Below are 11,543 nucleotides of genomic sequence, written 5' to 3'. Positions count from 1 at the left end.
CAACCCTGGAGGCTCTGTGGTGACAGCCCTGCTTTCGCTCCACTGAGAATCTGTTCCCCAGGGCCCAGCCCCACTGGCAGGAAGGGGAGCAACTGCTCCTAACTCATCCAGATGTGTCTGTCCTTTCCCCTACCAGCAACAACTACCTGGTGACCCACCCCATCATCTCCACAGCCACTGTGCATCTGCTACGGCTCCAGCCAACTCTAAGATGTGCCCTGGTAACTGGCTCTGGGCCTCCATGACTTTTATGGCCCGCTTCTCCCGAAATAGTTCAAGATCTCCTGTTCGCACTAGAGGGAACCTGGAGGAGATGCCAGCTGTTCAACATCCCTTCCTCAACGTCTTTGAGTTGGAGAGGCTCCTCTATACTGGCAAGACAGCCTGTAACCATGCCGATGAGGTCTGGCCAGGACTCTACCTTGGAGACCAGTATGTACTGGCTAGATGGGACCATGGCTGGGAGTGTGTGTCTGTGTATGTATAGGAGGGTGGCAGACAGACACTGAGTTGTGGTGCTGGTTCCAGATTGAGGATTGAAGAGAGGGGCACATGAGCAGAGAGTAGAAACTAGAGGGTTTGGGGAAATTTGATAAGATTATTAAAATACTCACCTCTGGACAGAAAAATTCTGTTCAAGTAATAATATTACAGACCAAGCATAGTGCATGACTTCTCTAGCCTTCCAACTATGGCTCTGGAAAAGGCAGTTCTTGGGACCAAGACCAGCAGGTGGTAAAGCCGAGGGGTTGCACTTGAGATCAACAAAGCCACAGTGTCTGCAGAGTCTGCAACTTGGGGATATGGAAAGAGAGACATCACAAGAAAAGCAAGCCCTACTTCTACCCCTCAAAGGTTTTATCATGCCCAAGGGTCTTTTGGGGGGTTGTGTTTTGTATTATTTTTTGTTTTTGTTTGAAACAGGGTCCCACTAAATTGCTGAGGCTGCACTCGAACCTGCTATCTTCCTGTCTCAGCCTCCTATGCACTGAGATTACAGGCATGTACCACCACAACCAGCTCACAAGGATTTTTCTCACATGCATTTTCACACTCACTCTTCACACAGTCTTACGAGGTAGATACCATTCTCTTCAGGTGACAGATGAGGAAACCAAAGCTCAGAGAAGCTGTGACAGCCCAAGGTAACACTGATCTGAAGTGGCAGAGCCAGTACCTGGAGGGTGAAGCTCGGGAGTTTGCACTGGATGGAGCATTGGCTCTGATGGTGACTGTGTTGCCTTAGAGGTGTCTACCACTGAGGGCTATGACTGGATGAACACCTGAAGGTGACAATATAAAACAGGGCAAATGTAGCTGGGCTTGATGGATCACAAGCCCAGCCTTAGCAACTTAAGGGCTGGGGTGTAGCTCAGAGGTAAACTGTTTCTGGATTCAATCCCCAGTACCAAAAATAAATAAATACATTTTAAAAATAGGGCAAATACAAGCCATGGAATAACTGGGAAAATTAGAAGAGGATCCCAGTGTTGATGACAATATATAGGATGGGAGGATTAGGTGTGGGAACAAGAGTTAGTATGATATAATCTCAATATTAGCAGGGACATTTTTTTTTGTCCTGGGAATTGAATGAACCCAGGGCTTTGGACATGCTGAGTTTGGCCCTAACACTGAGCTATACCCCTTATCAAATGTAACATCAAATATAAGCAGCCTAGCTATCCTCCTGGTACGAAAATCCCCTCTGCCACCCCATGCCCACACCTAGGTCTTCTTTCTTTGCTTGCACACCCTGGTGACAGAAAAAGCACTCTGCTGTGGTGCTCTAATCTTTCTTCAGTGAGATTCCACTGCTACTATGTGCTTTCCAGCATGAAACTAAAACCCATTACCCTTTTATTTTAGTTTTACCCTTTAGGGCCCAACAGATGAAGGAAAATCCCACTTGGAGCACTCCTTCCATACATTAATATGGCCACTTTCACCCCTACTCCCTAATCTTCTCTTCTTTGGCAAAACATCCTCGGTACTCTCAACTGCTGCTCACCAGACAGGCCTACAAATCATGCCAAGCTGATCTCCTTCTGGGGAGTTAGTTAGCAGAGGCCTAGAGCCATGATCACACCAGGCAAAGACCTTACCCTGACACTGTCTTCCTCGGCCTCCCTCTGACCTCTACTCTACAGGGACATGGCCAACAACCGCCGTGAGCTTCGTCGCCTGGGCATCACCCATGTCCTCAATGCCTCACACAGCAGGTGGCGAGGCACACCTGAGGCCTATGAGGGGCTGGGCATCCGCTACCTGGGAGTCGAGGCCCACGACTCGCCAGCCTTTGACATGAGCATCCACTTCCAGACAGCTGCCGACTTCATCCACCGGGCGCTGAGCCAGCCAGGAGGTAGGAGGGAAATAAAAGGAGGGAGTAACAATTGACAGGAGAAAATCAGGGAAGCCCTGAGTTCGAGAGTAGAGACAGATGGCAATGTGACAAATTACTAGGATGTAAGGTTTAGAAAGAGAGAAGATTTCGCTTTTTGGGGGGAGGGAGTACTAGAAATTGAACCCAGTAGCATTCTACCTCTGAGCTACCTCCAGCCCTTTTTCTTTTGAAACAAGGACTCTTTAAGTTCCTAAGGATCGCACCAAGTTCCTGAGGCTGCAATCCTCCTGTCTCACACTCCCAAGATATGTGCCACCACATCCATTCTCTCAGCTTCTCTCAGCCATTTTTTTAAGGCAATGAGTACAATGACACAAAATAAATTACCCAAGGTGTTAAGAGTGACATGTTGTACCTGGATGGTAAGATTATGGGTGCTATCACCTTTAAATTTATTGTTTCTTACACATTTCTATTCTTTCCAATTATTTTTACCTTGAACATGGCATAACTGCTTTTGTGATCAGGAAAAAAGTACAATCACTCTTCTGTATTCTTGGGTCCTGCATCCTTGGATTCATGCAACCAGATTGAAAATATTTGAAAAGAATCTCTGTCCCAAACATATGCCAACTTTTTTATTTCTGTTCATTGTTTCCTAATTTATTGCTTCTTGGTCTTTTGACTAAAATTGAGTACATTATTTTATTAACAATGCAGCATAACAACTATTTACATAGCATTCTCATTGCATTAGTTATTACAACATAGAGGTAATTTAAAGTGTGCAAGAGGTTATGCATAGGTTATATGCAGATTCTATGCCGATTTACATAAGAGATGCAAGAATCTGCTTATTTTTGTTATTTTTCAGGAGTCCTGAAACCAATCTACCTTGAATACCAAGAGATAACTCTACATGTAAAAAATATATATATTCAATGGTTAAGAGAAACAGCTACATAAAAGTCTGAGGAAGGCAGGTGCAGTGTGTAGGTCACACCTGTAAAACCAGCTACTCAGCGGGCTGAGTTAGAAGGATCTCTTGATCTTGGGAGTTTGGAGCCAGCCTAGGCAATTTGAGAAGTGAGACTCTGTCTCAAAAAACAAACAAAAACCAGGTGTGGTGGCAAATGCCTGTACTCCCAGTACTTGGAAGGCTGAGCCAGGAGTATCACAGTTTTAAGGCCAGGCCTGGCAATTTAGTGAGACTCTGTTTCAAAATAAAAAATAAAATAATGGCTGGAGCTATAGCTCAGAAGTAGAATGCACCTGAATTCAATCCCTAGTACCAAAGCAAACAAACAAAAAGCCCTACATATAAACAAAGGAAGGACAGGGAGACTGAAGGAAGAGCAGGTTTGACACAAGGTGTTGCCTATTGATGCGTTCAGCAAATGTTAACTGAGCTCTGTTCTGTGCAAAGCTCAGTGTTCCATCAGTGGTAAGTCTCTACCTTTGAGCCCTTTTCAAGCTTATAGACATGGAGCTTCCACTTCTTTTCTCCATCCCATTCTGTTGAGGCCTCACCCCCATCTGCTAAGGACAGCATTGTTTTGCTTTTGTGTTTGTTCATCACAGGGCCAGGAAGGAAACCCTGAGCTTTGTACATGTGAAGCATACACTCTAGTGCTGAGCTGCTCCCATAAGCTAAATTTTTCTTTTCAGTACTAGGGATCAAACCCAGGGCATTCTATTTATAGGCTGCACCCAGAGCCCTTTTTTATTTTATTTTATTTTGAAATAGGATCATGCTAAGTTGCTGTGAGGGCCTCACTAAATAGCCAAGGCTGGCCTTTAACCATCAATCCTCCTGTCTCAGCCTCCCAAATACTGGGATAACAGTGTGTGTGTGTGTGTGTGTGTGTGTGTGTGTGTGTGTGTGTGTGTTCCTGGGGTACTCAGGGGTACTCTACCTCTGAGCAGCACCTCCAAGCCTCTTTATTTTTTGTTTTAAAACAGGGTCTTGCTAGGCTGCTGAAAGTCTCAATACTTGCTGAAGCTGTCCTTGAACCTACAATCCTCCTGTATCCACCTCCAAAAATACTAGAATTATGGGTGTGTGCCACCACATACAGCTTTAGAAACTGCGTAACTGCATTTGTGTGTGTATGTGTGTGTGTGTGTGTGTGTGTGTGTGTGTGTGTGTATGTGTGTGTGTGTGGTACTGGGGATTGAACCCAGGGGCATTCTATCTCTGAGCTACATACACACACACACACACACACACACACACAGAGCCCTATTTTATTTATTTTTCATTTTTGAAACAGGGTCTTGCTACATTGATATAGTCTCACTACTTGCTGAAGCTGTCCTCAAACCTGCAATCCTCCTGTATCAGACTACCAAGTAGTAGGATTATAGATAGGCATGCTCCACTGTGCCTGGCTTTAGGATATGCATTATTAATGCCATTCATCTGAACCCATTTCTGTTTCCACTCATTTGTCTTCCTGTTCACCTGTCTACATCACACTCTCCCTACACCCTCCAAAAGCCACCAGTCCCCCAGCTGCCTCTTTGTGTCTCTCCTCACAGGGAAGATCCTGGTGCACTGTGCCGTGGGAGTAAGCCGATCTGCCACACTGGTGCTGGCCTATCTCATGTTGTACCACCACTTCACCCTCGTGGAGGCCATCAAGAAAGTCAAGGACCACCGGGGCATTATCCCCAACCGGGGCTTCTTGAGGCAGCTCCTGGCCCTGGATCGCAGGCTGCGGCAGGGTCTGGAGGCATGAGGGGAGGAGAAAGAAAGTCAGGTCAGGCCCCTGGATGGGTCCCTGGCACTCAACTGAAGGAAAGAGGCCCAGATGACAGACAGTAGAAAGGCAAAATGACCTATCCTTTTCTGTCTATCGGACAGAGAGTGGCCAGGGACTGGGCCCGCCATTGTAACTCTTTGTGGGAGGGGAAGGAGAATAAAGTTTGGCAGCGTGGTTGGCAGGGGTCCAGAGGATGTTGGGCAGGGAAGAAATCAGACAGGCTATAGGTAGAGGATGGTACTGGGCTCCAGACACCACTGGACTCGAGCCAGGGTGCTCCAAGTGACCCACAGCCTCTTCCCCTCTTGTGCTCAAGTGTTCCCCTCTCTCACTTACCAAAAAGAAAGGACCATGTCTGTCCTGTACCTGAGCAGGGAGTCAGGGATGGCGCAATGCAAATGCAATGATATAGAATTGTGTGCAGATGGCAGCATAGAGGCAGAAAGATGGTGTAATAAGCTGGGAAACCAGAGAGAAAGGCCACACTGGGTACTACAAGCACAGGAAGAGTCAGTGTGTGAGGGTTGGCTTCTACCCGTGGGAGCTACACGTGGCCACAAGAATTGCAGAAGTTCATGGTTGGTGGCCTTTAGATGGCCACTTGCTTCTGGATCCTGGTGTCTGGAGGGAAAATAAAGATGATGGAAAAGAAGAGAGCTTCTTGGTGTCATTGACAGTTTGAAAGAGTTCTGTGCCTCTTTCCTGGGAGTCCCAGTCTTGGGCACCACAGTGGCTCCTGCCCCCTCCCACTCCTCCAAGGACAGGCATCCACCACCTGCAAACCCCTCCCCTGTCCCTTTATGAGGGTGGGAAACCTTGGGCTGCTATTTTCAGTGAGTCCACAAAGGGGCAGCAGAGAACCAAAAACCACTTCATCTGGCCTGCTCCTCCAACCCAGGCTTAAAATAGGCTTATTCATATGATCAAATTTATGTAATATAACTTTATTTTTTTTAAATCCACCTGATTCTTATACAAGTCTTGGTCATGATGAGATGTCATATGTTATTAGTAAATTAATCCCAGCTGTTAATCAACATTTATGGCTGTTTCTTTTGCTTGGTACCAACATATCAGGGGGGCGGGGAGAGATGATGTCATTGCTTTATCTTTTAATCTTCACAGGTTTGCTTCAAAGGAATGAAACACAATCTCCTTAGAAAGCTTAATAAAAATTTAGACTGGAGCTGGGGGTATAGTTTAGTGGTAGAGCACTTGCCCAGTATGCACAAGGCCCTGGGTTCTATACCCAAAACCAGCATAGCATTTAATAAGCATCCTTTTTTTTGTGTGTGTGGTACTGAGATTCCTGGAAACCCTTCTACCTCCGGGATACACTCCCAAACACCTATTTTATATTTTTAATTTGGAAACAGGGTCTGTTAAGCCAGAGCCGCTGGCTTCAAACCTGCGCGATCTTCCTGTCTCTGCTTCCCAAGTGCAGGGATTACAAGCGTGTGCCACCACACCCAGCTATAAGCATCCTTTCTTCTACTCTGTCTTTGTGACAGCTCTTCTCTGGCTTGAAGCCAGTTCTTGCTATTAACAGTGGTCTATGCTGGCCACATTCTTCATTGGACTTACCAATATTGGCACCCATTCCTACTTGTAGTCCCCAGAACTTTAGATCTTGCACAATTTATAGGTCTCAATGGCCCAAGCTAAGATCTATAAAATGGGAGAGAAGCAAAATCTTTTGGATGGAATATCAAAATTTGGTCACTATATTTTTTGGGGGGTAAAGGGGGATTCCACCTCTGAACCATACCCTCAGCCCAATTATTAATTTTTATTTCGAAACAGTGTCTCACTAAATTGATGTGGGCTTTGATACATTGCTGAGGCTGTGATCCTCCTGCTAGCCTCCCAAGTATTGAGATTATAGGCATGCACCAACATGCCTGGCTTAAAAACTGTCACTATTGAGGGAATAATAGATCTAAGGTTAGAGTGAAACCTTTATTAATAATATTGATCCTACCAGGCATGGTGGCACACACCTGTAATTTTAGTACTTGGGAGGCTGAGACAGGAGGATCACAGGTTTGAAGCCAGCCTCAGCAAAGACCCTATTTCCAAATACAAAATAAAATAGGGCTGAGGAGTATAGCTCGAAGGTAGAATGCCCCTGGGCTCAATTCCCAGCATGACACCTGAAAACATTGATTTTAATTAACTTGGTTGATTTTCTGTCAAAATGATAGGCCAAAAACCTTAAGTTGTACTAAAAAGAACTCTGAAACAACTTGGCATCTCAGGTGTAACTAGTTGTAACTAGTTGTAGTAGTTGTAACCAAGGTCAGACTAGTATAAAAAAATAGAATTTTCAACTTCATTGTTTTAGCCTAGAAAGTGTAGTACTATTGATATAACCAAATAGCCACACCATATTTGTTCAGTCTGAATATGCTTTTCATATGAAATAATTTGAAAAGTTAGTCCTAATTTCTGGAAGGGAAGTCTAGCTATCAAAGTATATTTGACCAAAGAGCAGACTTCCAGATGATCCTCACAGAACAGATTGTATATTTTTACTATTTAAGAAAGCTCTATTACAGCTGTGCCCAGGCACCCTTCTATCTCTACAGACACTAACGTATTTATCCCTCATAAAAGCCCTCTGAAGTAGATATAATTGGCATTTCTCAGGAACAAGATCTGTGCTTAACCATTACACTTCTGTACTTTGCCTCCAAATGTACAAGCGTGGTATCAGGTGGAGGAAGTGGTTGCAGAACAACTGCCCAAAACCTTCACACCCAGCAGCAGCTCTGCTCTTGTTCAGCTCTACTCTACTTTCATTGTTTGTATTCAAAGATATCAGTTTATTGGGGATTTCACTGTTTACTAGAGATTGTGACTTTTCTAAAGTTTCATGTAGTTTAAAGAGGAGGAAGACAGGCCGGGCGTGGTGGCGTACGCTTGTAATCCCCGTGCTTGGGAGGCCGAGACAGGAGGATCAAAGCCAGCCTCAGCTACTTAGTGAGGCTCTAAGCAACCTAGTGAGACCCTGTTTCCAAGTAAAATATAAAATAGGTCTGGGAGTATAGCCCAGAGGTAGAAAGCCTCTGGGTTCCACCCCCACTACCACAAAAAAAAAAAAAAAAAAAAGGAGGAGGAGGAGAAAGGACCCACAGGCTGGTCTTCAGATAGGTACAATCAATCCCATCCTCTAAGCAGGCTTGGGGTGACATCTGTCACAGGTTCAGCCTCCTACATCCCATTCTTGGGGAGATGACATGTACACCCAAGCAAAAAACTGAGGAATGAAGGAAGAGATGTATCTTGTTAGATGCAGCCTGCATTCCCTCCAGAGGGAACTAAGAACCAAGCCAATCTTGTCCTTCAGCTCTATCCCTTATCACCTGGCCTACCCCTCTTCAGTATTGACTTGAGCCCTCGAGGTGGGCCCTGAGTACTCTGCTGATTGGGGAGGACCAGTCGTGTTTGCCAGGTGCTTCAACACTAACCAAACCCTAGAGAACAGTAGCTGCGAGAAAACTGCTCCTCCTGAGCCCTGCTGGAAGTAGGAGCTCAGAATCATGCTGGCTCTAGAAGGCTTGAGTCATTGAAGGCATTGCTGTGTGCAAGAGCCCCTGCTAGTTTCCTAAATCTGTTAACAGGAAATTTGGGATTATGGGTATAGTTTAGTGGTAAAATGTTTACCTAACATACATGAGAGCACAGGGTCTGCACTGCAAATATATATATTTATTATATATATAATAAAAAATAGAGAATGAATAGGCCAGGTTATAAACAAAATAAACCCTATTTGTCATGGATTTCTGTCCTTATTTTTTTCTCATGGTACTGGAGATTCAACCCAGGGGCACTCTACCTATGATTTATACACCCAACCCTTTTTATTCCTTTATTTTGAAATAGGGTCTCACTAAGTTGCTAAGACTGAAATTGAACCTGCAATCATCCTGTCTCAGCCTCCCAAATACTGGGAATACAGGAGTGTAACACTGGCTCAGATTTTTTTTTTTTTTTTTTTTGAGGAGGAGGAGCAAAAGACTCAAAAGTTTTGGAGAAAGTCCTGTTTATATTCTAAATACTGGAATCTATCAATATGCCACCTTACAAGGTATGTTAAATCTAGTTTTGTTGCTATGACAAAATACCTAAAATTAGATACTTTATAAAAAAAAATGATCTTTATTAGCCAAGCACGGTGGCACATGCCTGTGATCTCAGTTCTTAGAAAACTGAGATAGGAGAATCACAGGTTCAAGGCCAGCCTATGCAAATTAACAAGGCCCTCAAATGAGTGAGATCATGTTTTGAAATAAAAAATAAAAAGGGACAGTGGTGTAACTTGGAGATGGAATGCCCCCAGTTAAATCCTCAGGAACACAAGTATACACACACACACACACACACACACACACACACACACACACACAAGTTCAGGAGGTTTAAAGTCCAAGATTGGATATCCCCAGTGGTGATAGCTGCTCATATCATGGCAAATGGGATCACAGTGAGAAAGATGGTGAGATGTGTACAATTTTTAGACTGTGACTGCTACCAGTTGGGGGAACTGTTCCCAGGGACCTCTGTTAGACCCCTGGGAATAATCGCCCTCAAACACAAAAACTGTGGGTTCTTATCCTGAGCTAAGGATAGATATGCAATAGCCCAGACTCTTGCTGAAGATTTAAAGAAGTTTATTTAAAAGATAGAAATACAGAAGATAGTTACAGAGTTACCCAGGGGTAACATGAGGGGGTACTTCGAACAAAATCACCGAAGTACAAAACACGGAACAGACGTTTTATACACATGACATTCTCCATCTTGTTTCACATAATTCTGTAAAGTTCCTTCCCTTACTTTTCCCGCCAATGTGTCTCCTTTCACGAAGGTAGACCCCCCTCCTCCCATCCTAGCTAGATTATCCAATTATGTAAACCTGTCTTTAGAATGAGGAAGTCCTAGTTCTTCTCTCCTATGGACTTCCTAATTACCTTTACCTAGGTTAATTTACATTAGAATAGTTGCCTGCTTCTTGGCAGAAACCAAGTCCTTTCACAGATCTGCCCCTCACCCAATTTTTGAAATATATCTATTAATAATCAGAGCTTTCTCAAATCTTCCTAGGCCATTCCCAATACTGGTACAAGAAGGACTCAAGGGTTGGGCTTGCTCTTTTATAACAACTTACTCTCACAGAAACTAACCAGGGTCCCATGAGAACTACATTAATCCCATCCGAGTACAGTACTACCAATGACCTAACCACCTCCCACTAGGCCCCACCACCTCTTAACATTACCTTGGAAATCAAGCTTCCAAAACATAAACCTTTGGGAGACAAAATGCAACCAAAAAATAGCACCTGGCCAAAGGAACTTTGCAGATGTGAGTAAAACTACAACCTTGAGATAGGGAGATTCATCCTGGACATCTGGGAGGGCTTAAACACATGAATCCTTAAAAGTGCAGAATTTTTTCTGTGGTAAGAAATTTGATGTGAGAAGAACTGGACTCCTATTGTTTGTTCTGCAGCCAAAGGCAGGAGGCCATGAGCTAAGGAATGTGGGTAGCTCTAGAAGATAGAGAGACAAGAAAGTGCATCTCCCTAGAACCTCCAAAACAGAACACATCCTTGCTGACAGTGTTTGATTTTAGCCCAGTAAGACCTCTGAAAGACTTTTGATCTGCCTAACTATAAAACCAATAATGTGTATATTTTTTTGTGTATGGTACCGGGGATGGAACCCAGGGGCATTGTACTTCCAAGCTACACCCCCAGCCCTATTTTTTAGGATTAAGCAGGGCATGGTAGTACATGCCTATAATCCCAGAACTTGGAAGGCTGAGATAGGAGGATCTCAGGTTCAAGGCTAACCTCAGTAACTTGATGAAAGCCTGTTTCAAAATAAAAAGAAAAAAAAACAAACTGAAGGGCTGAGAGTATAGCTCAGAGTAGATGTCCTGCATTCAATCTTCTGTACACACACACACACACACACAGGACTACCTTTGACATGGTATGAAAAAATTGATAACTGGTGACAGAACAGTACAAGGAAGAAGAGCCATCCAGCAATGGCTTTGAACCCAGGGTTATGAATGGCATCTGAGTGTGAGAGCCACCATAGAAAAGATACTGAATCATACTTCAGTAACTGGAAAACTTTACATAAAACTTGAGTTTCCAGTTTTTCTTAAAAATCTGAAAGACAATGAGCCCACATTTGCAAATGACAATAACCTGTGTAGAGACTATCCCATCTACATGAGTCAAGTGCCTAATCTTTGTTCACCTCTTCCCTTTGCTACCTATTTATTGGGGGGCGGGTGGCTGGTAGGAACTGGAGGCTGTACTCAGAAGCATTTTACCTTAGAGCTACACTCCCAGCCCTATTTTATTTTTTATTTTTAAATAACATCTTGCTAAGTTGCTAAGGGTCTCACTA

At 44.0% G+C, this 11,543-nt stretch overlaps 1 protein-coding gene across 1 annotated transcript; it reads left to right on the top strand.

Moving 5' to 3' along the window:
• Positions 1–211: 211 nt before the first annotated feature.
• On the top strand, positions 212–5,088 carry DUSP26 (dual specificity phosphatase 26; the record flags this gene model as incomplete). The annotated part of the gene is made up of 3 exons (XM_080709697.1): positions 212–432; positions 2,151–2,365; positions 4,889–5,088. The coding sequence occupies 3 exons, from the start codon at positions 212–214 to the stop codon at positions 5,086–5,088; spliced, it is 636 nt and encodes a 211-aa protein (XP_080565823.1).
• Positions 5,089–11,543: the final 6,455 nt, after the last annotated feature.

Source organism: Muscardinus avellanarius (assembly GCF_963383645.1).
Source record: "Muscardinus avellanarius genome assembly, chromosome: 14".
NCBI lineage: Eukaryota > Metazoa > Chordata > Mammalia > Rodentia > Gliridae > Muscardinus > Muscardinus avellanarius.
The sequence above is the reverse complement of the archived record's forward strand: the minus strand, read 5'-3'. Positions and strand labels throughout refer to the sequence as shown.